The sequence below is a fragment of the Oncorhynchus keta genome, chromosome 21 (genome assembly GCF_023373465.1).
Source record: "Oncorhynchus keta strain PuntledgeMale-10-30-2019 chromosome 21, Oket_V2, whole genome shotgun sequence".
Taxonomy (NCBI): domain Eukaryota; kingdom Metazoa; phylum Chordata; class Actinopteri; order Salmoniformes; family Salmonidae; genus Oncorhynchus; species Oncorhynchus keta.
The window spans coordinates 16677123-16692400 of record NC_068441.1 but is presented as its reverse complement, the minus strand read 5'-3'; the positions used below and the strand labels follow the sequence as shown (position 1 = coordinate 16692400).

The 15278-nt window shown below is 41.0% G+C and overlaps 1 protein-coding gene across 8 annotated transcripts in view; it reads right to left on the bottom strand.

The window, feature by feature from the left end:
- LOC118400184 (rap1 GTPase-activating protein 1-like) overlaps positions 1-15278 on the bottom strand; it is a 160038-nt gene that overhangs the window by 84449 nt on the left and 60311 nt on the right. For 2 of the 8 annotated variants that reach the window (XM_052473376.1, XM_052473377.1), the window contains exon 1: positions 7124-7210. The exons of 3 other annotated variants lie outside the window; for them this stretch is intronic. In XM_052473376.1, the coding sequence (XP_052329336.1) occupies positions 7124-7167 (44 nt within the window). In that variant the 5' untranslated portion in view covers positions 7168-7210. Of the gene's footprint in view, positions 1-7123; positions 7211-15278 lie in introns of those variants that run through there. 3 more of the 8 variants (XR_008074200.1, XM_035796769.2, XM_052473378.1) reach the window with 3 other exon arrangements.

Below are 15278 nucleotides of genomic sequence, written 5' to 3'. Positions count from 1 at the left end.
TAAGCCAATCAAACAAATTACATTGTCATTCATAGCAAATCAAACTCAAATGAAAGCCATCCATCATGGAAAATAACAAATAGGCAATCAAATACCCAGCAGTCTCTGACGGAAAGAATCAGAGAAATTCTGAGTGGTGCAACATGCTTTAGATGTATTGGTGCTACTGGATGGCTCAGTAGAGCTGAAGGTTCAGTCTGTAGAGAAGAGCCATGGTTTCCCTTGGGATCTCTTTTTCGTCTCTAAATGGCTGAAGATATGAGTAACTATGGCTGAGGAAAAGAGGAACGACCGAGAGACTTGTAGTATGAAATGAGTAATGTGAAAAAATTCAACATTTGCTTAACAATCCAATAACCAGAACCAACTGTGTAATTTCTTAAACAAACCTCGCAGGATCGTACCATTAGTTGATCATACGAACAAGTCGTCCCACCTCGTCGTGTGTGACAACAGGAAATGGCCATGCTCTTTCTCCCGTTTTGTGTTTGACTGATAGGAATAAAAATATCAGGGGTCTCTCTGCTCTACTTTCTGCTGATTGAGGAAGAACCTCTGTTTTGGTGTTAACATTCCACAGTGGAAAACACGCCAACACAAAAACAATGTCACAACATTCTACCACGGGACACGCATGTAGGCCTTCTCATATACTATGAACAGTCAACCCTTTTTAAATACACTACTATTACTGAATGGCAAAATAATAAACCATAACACACTGGCTGTAAATGTTACCGGGCAGGCACCATAACAATAAAAGATCTAAACAACAATAAAAATACAGAACATGGTATCAAACCAACCATAAGAGTAAAAAAACATATTTATTTATGTCTCATCAAATAAATGGCAACGAGCATGTCTTAGACAGTGATATCTCAAGCCTGCAAAGCCTAGAGGTTCGTCTAGGGAATCAAACTGTGTCTTGCATGACACTTTTGTCTTTCGTGTGTGTGTGTGTGTGTTCACTCTCTTGTGTCTGACTGTTGTATATGTTGGCATTGGGAGCATGTATTTCTATGCAAATGACCTTGTTTAAATGTTAGTGTGTTGTTGTCTGTAAATGTATGGACAAAACGTGAGCGTGTGCAAAATGGCATGTAAACAGTATACAGTTGAAGTCGGAAGTTTACATACATTTAGGTTGGAGTCATTAAAACACGTTTTTCAACCACTCCACACATTTCTTGTTAACAAACTATAGTTTTGGCAAGTCGGTTAGCACATCTACTTTGTACATGACACAAGTTATTTTTACAACAATTGTTTACAGACAGATTATTTCACGTATAATTCACTGTATCACAATTCCAGTGGGTCAGAAGTTTACATACACTAAGTCGACTGTGCCTTTTAACAGCTTGGAAAATTCCAGAAAACGATGTCATGGCTTCAGAAGTTTCTGATAGGCTAATTGACCTCATTTGAGTCAATTGGAGGTGTACCTGTGGATGTATTTCAAGGCCTACCTTCAAACTCATTGCCTCTTTGCTTGACATAATGGGAAAATCAAAAGAAATCAGCCAAGACCTCAGAAAAAACAATGGTAGATCTCCATAAGTCTGGTTCATCTTTGGGAGCAATTTCCAAATGCCTGAAAGTACCACGTTCATCTGTACAAACAATAGTACGCAAGTATAAACACCATGGAACCACGCAGCCATCATACTGCTCAGGAAGGAGACATGTTCTGTCTCCTAGAGATGAATGTACTTTGGTGCGAAAAGTGCAAATCAATCCCAGAACAACAGCAAAGGACCTTGTGAAGATGCTGGGGGTAACAGCTATAAAGTATCTATATCCACAGTAAATCCAGTCCTATATCGACATAACCTGAAATGCCGCTCAGAAAGGAAGAAGCCATTGCCCCCAAAATCGCCATAAAAAGGCCGGACTACGGTTTGCAACTGCACATGGTGACAAAGATCGTACTTTTTGGATAAATATCCTCTGGTCTGATGAAACGATAATAGAACTGTTTGGCCATAATTACCATGGTTATGTTTGGAGGAAAAAGGGGGAGGCTTGCAAGCTGAAGAACAACATCCAAACCGTGAAGCATGGGGGTGGCAGCATCATGTTGTGGGTGTACTTTGCTGCAGGAGGGACTGGTGCACTTCACAAAATAGATTTGCATCACAAGGCAGGAAAATTATGTGGATATATTGAAGCAACATCTCAAGATATCAGTTAGGAAGTTAAAGCTTGGTCATAAACGGGTCTTACAAATGGACAATGACCCCAAGCATACTTCCAAAGTTGTGGCAAAATGGCTTAAGGACAACAAAGTGAAGGTATTGGAGTGGCCATCACAAAGCTCTGACCTCAATCCCATAGAAAATGTGTGGGCAGATCTGAAAATGCGTGTGCGAGCAAGGAGGCCTACAAACCTGACTCAGTTACACCAGCTCTGTCAGGAGGAATGGGCCAATATTCACCCAACTTATTGTGGGAAGCTCAAAAAAAAAAAAAAATATTTGTCACATACACATGGTTAGCAGATGTTAATGCGAGTGTAGCGAAATGCTTGTGCTTCTAGTTCCGACAATGCAGTAATAACCAACAAGTAATCTAACTAACAATTCCAAAACTACTGTCTTATACACAGTGTAAGGGGATAAAGAATATGTACATAAAGATATATGAATGAGTGATGGTACAGAGCAGCATAGGCAAGATACAGTAGATGGTATCGAGTACAGTATATACATATGAGATGAGTATGTAAACAAAGTGGCATAGTTAAAGTGGCTAGTGATACATGTATTACATAAGGATGCAGTAGATGTAATAGAGTACAGTATATACGTATGCATATGAGATGAATAATGTAGGGTATGTAACATTATATAAGGTAGCATTGTTTGTGGAAGGCTTGTGGAAGGCTACCTGAAACGTTTGACCCAAGTTAAACAATTTAAAAGCAATGCTACCAAATACTAATTGAGTGTATGTAAACATCTGACCCATTGGGAATGTGATGAAAGAAATAAAAGCTGAAAGAAATCATTCTCTCTACTATTATTCTGACATTTCACATTCTTAAAATAAAGTGGTGATCCTAATTTACCTAAGACAGGGAATTTTACTACGATTAAATGTCAGGAATTGTGAAAAACTGAGTTTGAAATGTATTTGGCTAAGGTGTATGTAAACTTCCGACTTCAACTGTATGTGTCCGTGCATGCGTGTTTATGCATGCATGCGTGTGTGTGTGTGTGTGTGTGTGTGTGTGTGTGTGTGTACTTGCACTTGGCTAGACAATGACCGTTTTCAGTAGCCAACAGCTTACACAGTGATGTCAACACACACCAGTATTTAGTCTACTTGTCCAAATGTTCAGTTTACAAACACAACTCCAGCCCTATTCACTGAATGGAGAATACACACCTAACCTGCATCAAATAGCTATTTTCTGTATGTGCAAGAGGTCAATGTCCTCATCTTCTCCCCTCTAACCTCTCTGTGTTGAGAGGGTGTGGTACTATAAAGTGTAAACCGACAATAACATTCAAATGTCAGAGATGAAAGGATAGTGTTCGGTAAGATTCGTTTTTTTGACATCCCCTGTGTTGAATCTTTAACCACTCCTTAAATATACTAGGTGTTTATGCGGTTCCTCCCATTTAAAATATGGATCATTTTCTTTTACATCTTCATCTACTCCAAATTATTGCCTTTGCTAAATTATACCCTCAAAACAGAGCATAAAATGCCATATGAACAATTGTATTTTGCGTGGCCCAAATAGATGTCATGCATTTCTAGTTTCTCATTGATTAAATCTTCCGGTTTGAAATTACGGCATGTATTATAGTTTTGAACATGCTGTAGGAAGCATTATCTACTAATGGCAATTTCTATTTTTTGTGTATGTGTGACAAAGTAATTTCCGCAAAGACAGAACACGTAAAGATAAATGATTTTGTGGCCTGAATTCTATTCCTGACAGCAATGCATTTGTCGCCTAGGCTATTTGTTGTAATTTCCTTTCACAGCTTCTTTTGAAAGTTGGGGCATTGTCACGGCAACAGTCTTCCAATTTTCTCCTTGAATAAAACTAAAGATCTAATTGAAATATGTGCAGTCACAAACAAAGACACAAACAAGCCTTTCAATGTGTAGCCTATGTCTATGTTAGGAATGGACAATCCCTAAAGCAAAGTGACTATGCTTATTACTTCATATAGTTTCTCAATATTAAGTGTCAATTAAGTGATGTTCAAAGGATTTCTAATTAATAAAAAACAATCCCTGCAGGTCTTTTCACTTCTCTGTAGAATGGAGTCCAATACAGCTATTGGTTAAACTGAAGGTTGAGATGTCCGTGGTTGAATTTTCAGGGCCTTTGTCCTCTCAAGGATTTCTCTTGATACTAAAAGCATACAATCAAAGAAAACAAACAGAAAACCTTGTCCAGCCTGAACAAGTACATACAGTACAGTTATGACAGCATAGCTTTTCACCATGATATACAGTATTCCTTATTTTTACCTGAGGCCCACACTGTGTACGCAAAAGGGTGGAGTATAGGCTTTTGAACCATGAGACTGAACTGGGTCTCGTTTACCAGTTGCGATGTAACTTAAGCAGTACAATGATCGTCGTATCAGATGCATCGTTAATTACCCACCAACTTTTTAAGAGTGTTTCCCAAAGAAACATGCATAGAGAACGTTCGCTAGGTGCATTGTTAAACCATGTGTCCATACGCATAGGATCGTAAGAAAAGCAGCGCAGCTCTCGGATCAGCTTTCTCCATTCAAATTGTACCTTAACATTAGACTTATTCCACAATACTGATGACGGATCAGTTCCTAGAGAGATATTACCACCTATGGCTGAAATAGGTTATTGAGGCGGTTTATTATGCTTACCCAATAATAATGCACTAAATCATAGATTGGGTACATCATTGCACATGCGTAGAAACATATTGCTGCAAACCCCAAAATATAACTCAATTTATTGAACATGACATCGATTTAAATATAATTGAAATGGCCTATATAGACCCACGTAGCCTTTGCATCTTTTAATGCCGTCATCTCTGTTTTCATTTGAAGCATCATTTTATGCTTCACTTGTTTGTAACAATTGCAAATCATTTGGCAACGTTGTATTTGGAGTAAACCTCATTCTGAGGAGATCGGCAGTCACAGTCAGACAGAAAGCCTAAACATCTTGACTCTACATTTAGCGGAGATCTGAATAAAGTGATGTGGAAGAGAAAAAAGGCATCTAATGATGCCGTTTGGCTGCTCTTCGAGTGGTCTGGATCACTTGTAGACTGCAAAGGTTTTTAAGAGCCACATTACTAACCAAGGCTCTGGAAAACACCTTGGCTACTAAAGATACATCGTAAGAAGGTTCTAATGATGATCTTAACGCTTCCAAGGCTCTGAGACAGGCCCTAAACAGTGTTGTTGTGTTTTATGTCTTGTTTATAGACAACATTTCTTTGTATTTGTATTATGTCCCTATGTATTGTTCTTCTCCTATGTCCTGAGTTCCATTAAACATTTACGTGCTCGGGGATGCTGTGTATGAAAAGATGCATGCAGTTATAAAGATGTGACAGAAAATTTAAAGAGAAGAATAAAATGTTAATTTGGAGGAGACAAGGTCCATTTCTCAGAGTGCATATGGCGGTCAGGGGACTATCTAATGTGCTCCATAGTTCAGAGCACTGTGTGTGTGTGTGTGTGTGTGTGTGTGTGTGTGTGTGTGTGTGTGTGTGTGTGTGTGTGTGTGTGTGTGTGTGTGTGTGTGTGTGTGTGTGTGTGTGTGTGTGTGTGTGTGTGTGTGGGCGAACACATCATGTGAATGTGGTTCCTCCCCCACGTCTATAGCTGTATAAACTAAACATCCTAAGAATCTCCCTCTCTCCATAGAATTCACTACAGTGCCAACCATAGCATGTAGAGCCTAAAAAAATCGGTTGATGCTGGTCTGGAGGATTATCAGCCTTGATGATCGAACTCTGAATCAAACGGTGTCCATGGAACTCGACGCACACTGTACTGTTCTATTCACACAGTGCCTAAGGGTCAGCCAAAGTGGTGAGGTTGTACTCTCTCTCGTGAGTGAGATGTTTTCCTGAGTGTAGCTGTTAGTGCCCAAGGCCAGGGTCAACATAATGATGGAAGTTATAGTTATTCCAGTCCCAAGGGGTTTTCGATGCAACTAGTCTACACAGCATCATACATCATTGAATGCACATCAGTGCTGTGCTGAAGTGTATCATTTACACATCTACAGTAGAAATAGACCTGTATAATGCATGAGCCACATTCACTGTCTAGCTAACCTCTTCATACACCATACTGTTTCCTATCCACAGACCACAATAACATTGAAGTAATTGTAACATCAGAGTGTGTTTTACACAGAAACCATACATAACATATAGACCCATTTTACAGCGTCCTCTTGACCTCATCAATGCAACAAATTCCAAGCATCCTTCTACCCCAAAGAGCCAAAGCAACAGGTTGAAGTGCACTTATTTCTCCAAATAAACAATCAAATCTAAAACCTATCATGAACCTCTCAAATGCAAAGTAATAAACATACACACCTCCACCATTCCTATCTTTGTGGTGCTGAGAATAAAAACAATAAAACTCACTGGTTGGTCATAAATTAAACAGATTCTTCTACACATGACTATTTTGTTTTGGTATAGTTGACCTTGTCTTTAAAACCTAGGAAAGGGGGCAGCTTGACCAAAACATTGACAAAGTCATTTAAGAGCTAATGATGTTTCGGTTTCATTGACCTCCTTATGAGATCACTTCATTAACTTCCAGCACTTATCATAGACGCTAACAAGCTATAGACGCGAACAAGCTGTAGTTTAGAGCAGACACTGTTGTCTGACCTTGTTATTATCCTTTCACTGCTAGCCTGCTGAAGATGTAAAGCATGATTCCACAGGGGATCTCATTAGATCTCAGGCCTAAGTAGTCATCAATTCTTCAGTGATGGAGTGAATTCCATACCAGGTATTACTGTCTGTAACATCTCCCCATTACTATCCCCCACCGGCTATTTCTAGCATGCAGAGAGACAGACATGAGTAAATGTTATCTTTTGTCCGAATGGGCTTCAACCTTACCCTCCATATGCTCCGAAAGTGAAGCTCCTCTTTCTCTGTGACATCCTGCTAGCTAGGGGCTGCTGAGGCTTTCTGGGGAGACTGTCCACATCAGCGGAGTTCAACAGCAAGTAAGAAATGGGAGCAGTCATCTCCCCTACCTCCCTCCCTTTCTCTTCCTCCCTCCCTCCCTCAGTTATTTTCTTGAAACCCTCTAGGCTGACGGAGGGTGCATGTGTTTTGCAAGAGTACATTTCCATCTGTAAACATCCCTGCCCTCCACCTCCCTTTCCTCCTCACTTCTCTACTCCGCTCTCTCAGTACGTCATATTGTCACGGTTTTCATATGGTGAAGGAGAGTCGGACCAAACTGCAGCGTGTCGATTGCGATTCATGTTTATTTAAACAACGTAAACACGAATAAACACAAACTCTACAAAACAATAAACGTAGTGAAAACCGAAACAGCCTTAACTGGTGCAAACTAACACAGACTAAGGACATCAAGACACTCAGGACAATCACCCACAATACAACCAAAGAATATGGCTGCCTAAATATGGCTCCCAATCAGAGACAACGATAAACACCTGCCTCTGATTGAGAACCACTTCAGACAGCCATAGACTCTCCTAGAACACCCCACTAAGCTACAATCCCACTAAACTACACACCACATACAAAAACCCATGTCACACTCTGGCCTGACCAAATACATAAAGAAAAACACAAAATACTTTGACCAGGGCGTGACACATATCTCCCTCAGATTAAGAGAAAGGTGCGTCCGACCATTCCGTTGCCCAGGTAACGAGCAGGTGCTCCTCTTCCTCACTTATTCTGATTCTAAATTAATTTCCAGGCTATCAGAAATTAAGAACCCACATCCCACTGGGCACAGACGTCAATTCAACTTCTATTCCATGTTGGTTCAATGTAATTTTATTGAAATTACGTGGAAACAACATTCATTCAACCAGTGTGTGCCCAGTGGGATGTCCTCAATTTCAATCCTCAACCTAAATAGGTAACTTCTTGTGCCAGATTAAATCCTCAGTTGTATTATCACTGAGTTATTCAATAGAATATGTCCTTTACTGTAGTAGTCTTAATATTGCACAAGGGAAATGTTGTATTCCTTAGCAGGAGCAGACAGATTCAAGGCTCTGACAAAAAGTTTGAACAGTGTAAGTAAGATAATGACCTGTATTGACCTTGTACTTATCAGCTTACCCCTATTGGAATCCCATGACCTTTTTCCTATCCTACAGTCAAGTCAGATGAGTCTATGTAAAAGTAACCCAGTACACCAAAAGGTTAAAGAGGTCAAACCCAAACAAACACACTTGCATCGCTTGCAGAAATGTTGATCATACAGAAAGCTGGAAAAGGGCGTGGTGCTGGTGGAGTATGTCAGTTGATCTGCTGACAGAGTGGGTCCTAAGCCTGTCCTAAGGTCAACCAAGGATGAGGGATGGGCCACCCCACGTTTTTCCTCTCCCTTCCTCTGCTCTGCCCTCTATATAAGTGGATTCCCCTCCTACCTGCCCTCTGTACCATGGTCAGAGTGTCCTGTCCAGGAACATCTAGTGGTACAGGGTGACCTCTACTCCTCTGTTCTCCATCTATCAGCTGTGGTGTTGGGGTGCCCTGGTGCACCTTCTCTTATTCAATGAGGCCAGAATGGACTGAGGCTAGACATAGGCTCTTAATTAAATCACAAACATGCACAGAATAGGAGTGTTCTGCCCGCACCAATCTGCTCCCCTCCACTCGCCTGCCTGACGCTTGCAATTGCTTGCTCTTGTCATTGAGTGGAGATTCATCAGACAACCTCCAAGGGAGATATGACTTTAGGACGTGTCTTCTCCACAGCTGGGCCACAGAGCAATGGGCTGTATTCAGTAGTCTCTATCTAAAGTGGGCTGAGGTAATAAAAAGAAGAATACCCAGGCGCTGTGTTGGATTTTAGTTAGCCATGTTAGAAAGTCTTTCATTGCCGGCAGGGATTACCTTGTCCCATCGCGCACTAGCAACTCCTGTGGCGGGCCGGGCGCAGCGCACGCTGACACGGTCGCCAGGTGTACAGTTTTTCCAGGTTAAGTGGGCATTGTATCAAGAAGCAGTGCAGCTTGGTTGGGTTGTGTTTCGGAGGACGCACGGCTCTCGACCTTCGCCTCCTCCGAGTCCGTATGGGAGTTGCAGCGATTGGACAAGATAGTAACTACCAATTGGATACCATGAAATTGGGGAGAGAAATGGGGAATAAAAAAAGTATTTCATTTGACAACTGATGATTATCCTCTTTGTCTTCATCTAACTTGACCAGTGTTAATATGTCCTGTATGAACTAGCTAAAGACAGAACAACATGATAAAGTATTTGCATAATCGATCATATTTACAAGATTAAACTGATAGGAAAACACATGTTGCTCTGGGGGAATATAGCCTTGATTCCAGCTATGCTGTCTGTGTGCTGTGTCTGATAACCATAGCTAGTGAAATGTAATTTGTGACCGGTTAATAATAATTAATAATATATGCCATTTAGCAGACGCTTTTATCCATAGCGACTTACAGTCATGTGTGCATACATTCTACGTATGGGTGGTCCCGGGAATCAAACCCACTACCCTGGCGTTACAAGCGCCATGCTCTACGAACTGTGCTACAGAAGGACGTTACATGATATGAGGCATTTGACGCTAGTTCCTACTCCACAGTAGGTTCGTTTGATAAAAAAATCTAGAAAAAAATTGCATGGGATCCATAAATATTAATAAACATTTTGAATTAGTAGCCTAGTTTAGCCAAGGAGAAAGCAACGACCTAAACAATGAAAAAGACAGGATCGTCCCTGGCTAGTCCTGATTGGCTGAGATAATGGAGTGGCTGGACATGCCGAGAGAAAAGCCTTAAAAATATAAATGCAAAATGAAACAATTTCAAAGATTTTACTGAGTTACAGTTTCCAGAAGGAAAGCAGTCAATGGAAATACATGTTGATTGTTGTCTGTGGAATGTTGTCCCAGTCCTCTATTTTATTTTATTTGATTTATTTCACCTTTATTTAACCAGGTAGGACAGTTGAGAATAAGTTCTCATTTACAACTGCAACCTGGCCAAGATAAAGCAAAGCAGTGCGACACAAACAACACAGAGTTACACATGGAATAAACAAACATACAGTCAATAACACAGTAGAAATGTCACGGTTGTCCTCCTCTTCATCTGAAGAGGAGAGGCGAGAAGGATCGGAGGACCAGAATGCGGCGTGGTATGTGTTCATGACGAATATTTAATTAAAGAAAGTACTGAACACTGAATACAAAAACAATACCGACCGTGAAGCTATAAATGAGACCTGTGCTGACACAAGCAACTAATATAGACAATCACCCACAAACAAACAGTGCAACCCAGACTACCTAAGTATGATTCTCAATCAGAGACAACTAATGACACCTGCCTCTGATTGAGAACCATACTAGGCCGAAACATACAAATCCCGAAATCATAGAAAAACAAACATGGACTGCCCACCCCAACTCACGCCCTGACCATCCTAAATAAATACAAAACAAAGGAAATAAAGGTCAGAACGTGACAAGAAAAGTCTATATACAGTGTGTGTAAATGAAGTAAGATTAGGGAGGTAAGGCAATAAATAGGCCATAGTGGCAAAATAACTACAATTTAGCAATTAAACACCGGAGTGATAGATGTGCAGAAGATGAATGTGCAAGTAGAGATACTGGGGTGCAAAGGAGCAACAAACAAAAAAACAATATGGGGATGAGGTAGTTGGGTGGGCTATTTACAGATGGGCTATGTATAGGTGCAATGATCTGTAAGCTGCTGTGACAGCTGATGCTTAAAGTTAGAGAGGGAGATATAAGTCTCCAGATTCAGTGATTTTTGCAATTCGTTCCAGTCATTGGCAGCAGAGATCTGGAAAGTAAGGAGTTCAAAGGAGAAGTTGGCTTTGGGGGTGACCAGTGAAATATACCTGCTGGAGCGCATGCTACGGGTGGGTGTTGCTATGGTGACCAGTGAGCTGAGATAAGGCGAGGCTTTGCATAGCTAAGACTTATAGATGACCTGGAGCCCGTGGGTTTGGCGACGAATACGAAGCGAGGGCCAGCCAACAAGAGCATACAGGTTGCAGTGGTGGGTTGTGTATGGGGATTTGGTGACAAAACGGATGGCACTGTGATAGACTGCATCCAATTTGCTGAGTAAAGTGTTGGAGGCTATTTTGTAAATGACATCGCCGCCAAAGTCAAGGATCAGTAGGATAGTCAGTTTTAGGTTATGTTTGGCAGCATGAGTGAAGGATGCTTTGTTGCAAAATAGGAAACTGATTCTAGATTTAATTTTGACTTGGAGATGCTTAATGTGAGTCTGGAAGGAGAGTTTACAGGCTTACCAGACACCTAGGTATTTGTAGTTGTCCACATATTCTAAGTCAGAACCGTTCAGAGTAGTGATGCTAGACGGGCGGGCAGGTGCGGGCAGCGATCAGTTGAAGAGCATGCATTTAGTTTGACTTGCATTTAAGAGCAGTTGGAGGCCACGGAAGGAAAGTTGTATGGTATTGAAGCTCGTCTGGAGGTTTGTTGACACAGTGTCCAAAGAAGAGACAGAAATATACAGAATGGTGTCGTCTGCGTAGAGCTAGATCAGAGAATCACCTACTGCAAGAGCGACATCATTGAAGTATACAGAGAAAAGAGTTGGCCCGAGAATTGAACCCTGTGGCACCCCCATTGAGACTGCCAGAGGTTCAGACAACAGGCCCTCCGATTTGACACACTGAACTCTGTATGAGAAGTAGATGGTGAACCAGGCAAGGCAGTCATTTTAGAAACCAAGGCTGTTGAGTCTGCTGATAACAATGTGGTGATTGACAGTCAAAAGCCTTGGCAAGGTCGATGAATACGGCTGCACAGAATTGTCTTCTATCGATGGCGGTTATAATAACGTTTAGGACCTTGAGCGTTGCTGAGGTGCACCCATGACCAGTTCGGAAACCGATTGCACAGTGGAGAAGGTACGGTGGGATTCAAAATGGTCGGTGATCTGTTTGTTAACTTGGCTTTCAAAGACCTTGGAAAGGCAGGGTAGGATAGATATAGGTCTGTAACAGTAAGGGTCTAGAGTGTCTCCCCCTTTGAAGAGGGAGATGACCGCGTCTGCTTTCCAATCTTTGGGGGTCTCAGACGATACAAAAGAGAGGTTGAACAGGCTAGAAATAGGGGTTGCAACAATTGCGGCGGATAATTTTAGAAAGAGAGGGTCCAGATTGTCTAGCCCAGCTGATTTGTAAGGGTCAAGATTATGCAGCTATTTCAGAACATCAGCTGTCTGGATATGGGTGAAGGAGAAATGGGGGAGGCTTGGGCAAGTTGCTGTTGAACGGGGTAGGGGTAGCCAGGTGGAAAGCATGGCCAGCCATAGAAAAATGCTAATTGAAATTCTTGATTGTCATATATTTATCAGTGGTGACAGTGTTTCCTAGCCTCAGTGCAGTGGGCAGCTGGGAGGAGGTGCTCTTATTCTCCATGGACTTTACAGACACCTAGGTGTACAGCTCCAACTGTATATAAACTTGCACAAGAAGTCAAGGAATTTTTCAAAGCTGCTAATGAGAACCTTGAAAATATTGTACCTAGCCAGTGGGAATTCCGGTGGGGTGCCTCCACCCAGGTAGTGGCAGTGCTGGCAACACAAGCTGCAGTAACCCATTGGGAGGGGGTCACACAGAGAATCAGAGAGGGGGCAAATTACTGTGGCCCTGGTGGCACAAAAGAATCAAAAGGTCTGACTGCACAGAGATGCTTGGGGAAATAGTCCCAACGGGGGACCAGCGTGTGTGTGGTTCAGGGGAAAGGGGTGTATCTGAGCTCCATCAGCTAGGACTTGACATTGGTTAATCAAATCTCCCTAATCTTGCTGAATTTTGCATGCCTTCTCAAACAGCTCCAACTGTATATAAACTTGCACAACAAGTCTTCTCTTGAGTTGGGCTCAGGGATGGAACAACTGTTGAACATCTGAGCTTGGGGTAGTTTGTGGTGGAAGAGTGGGGAGTGTGTACAGTATGTCTGTGTGTGTGTGTGTGTGTGTGTGTGTGTGTGTGTGTGTGTGTGTGTGTGTGTGTGTGTGTGTGTGTGTGTGTCCCACATCTGTTGCTATAGGGTAATGATGTTAGGCACAATAGGATGAATCATAATAATTGTTTGCCAAAATAATAATTCCTTGCCAAAAATTTATTTTTTGTAATGCCATTCCTGGTTACAGGTAACAACCCTTTGTATGAACTGCCAACATTATTGCGCATATTATTAGTTAATTGTGGAACTAAATTAAGATATGCAAGATTTCTTTATATATTTTTTAATAATTGTATACAATACAATCAAGGTGAGGGTGTTGGAAATGCTTTTGGCAGTTAATCTTCTTTTGTTCTATGGGTGGCACTGTGTGTTCTTTTTAAAGGATGGGTCCCAATCACTCAAAGGCCCTAAAATCCAGTTGGCCAGTCACTGGGATGACAACCCAACTTGGGATGGGGGGAGGTTTTAGTGGGTGGAATAGTGGAGAACAATTGGAGGTTTACTCAGTAGCAGTGTAAATATCATTGTACAGCTTTATGGACACTCAATCGTTATAGTACTTTTAAATGGTACATTTATAAACATATATTATGATAAATAGAATTGAAACTTGTATCTCATTATGGTAAATGGTGAAATAAGTATAGCCAGTTATAATTGTAATGTCTTAGCAGATAATAAGAAAAGAAGATCAGTATTTACCTGGCTAAAAGAGAAGGAATATAATATCTATTGTATTCAGGAATTCAAAATTCAAAATTTTAGATGAGGTTGTGTGGAAAAATTACTGGGGGGGAGATGGGGAGCATATATACTTCTACCATGGGTAAAGAAACTCAAAAGGGGTAATGATATTAATAAACAATCATTTTGATCTGAATATGAAAATTGTCCAAACAGGTCCACAAGGTAGATGGATTCTTTTAAATATGTTATTGGACCATAAACCGATTTGTCTCATTAATCTATATGGTCCAAACAATGATGATTCTTTGAAAATATGTACAATAATTGATCAAGCCTACAAGCAATGCAAGACTCGATTATTATAGTGGGAGACTATAATATGGTTTTAAATACCTGAATGGACTGTAAAGGAAATCACACTACAAAATATCACCCTCGTGCACTTAAGGAAATCACAAATATCATGGGATATATTGGAACTAGTGAATATATGGCGGCTTAAATATCCTGACCTAGTGAGATAAACATGGCGGAGGCTAAATCAAGCTAGTCGTCTTGACTACTTTCTTATGTCATTCTCGCTGGCAAAAAAAGTGTTGATGGGAGACAGAATGCAGTCAGACCAATACATTATTGGTATATACAGTACTCTTACAGAATTTCCAGGTGGGCGAGGATATTAGAGATGTAATCAAAGCCTATTGGATGACAACTTGTTTTTAACCAGGACAGATACATTTAAAACAGACTTTTTCCGACATAACATAGGTATAACATATCCCCTTATTGTATGGGACCAATGTTCTCTCTAAGCTGCGCACTTCCTCCAGGACTGCGGTGCAGAAGACATGCCATGCTGCGCAAAGACGCAAGAGATTGAACTTCACTAGGTTCGACCCATTAGTTTGCACTATATAGATCAACGTTTTTTGTGTGAACGAATCAATAAACTGGGTGGTTTGAGCATTGAATGCTGATTGGCTGACAGCCATGGTATATCAGACCGTAAACATTTATTTTTACTGCTCTAATTAAATTGCTAACCAGTTTATAACAGCAATAAGGCTCCTTAGGGTTTTGTGATATATGGCCAATATACCACATCTAAGGGCTGTTCTTAGGCACGACACAACGCATCCTCGGGCCTTATTGCTTAATTATATTAGCCCTTTTTCTATACAACAAACCAAAACAAATCTAACTTTGCAAGATTGAGTCCGTGATTTTGATGTAGGCGGAGACAGACCACAATGGAGCAGAATTCTATTGGTGGAGGTAGCCCACTAGCGTTCTTAAAATCACCTGCAAGTGAATGCGCGCAGTGCGACACGTGCACATTTGTTATTATTATAGATAAGTATAGGTCAG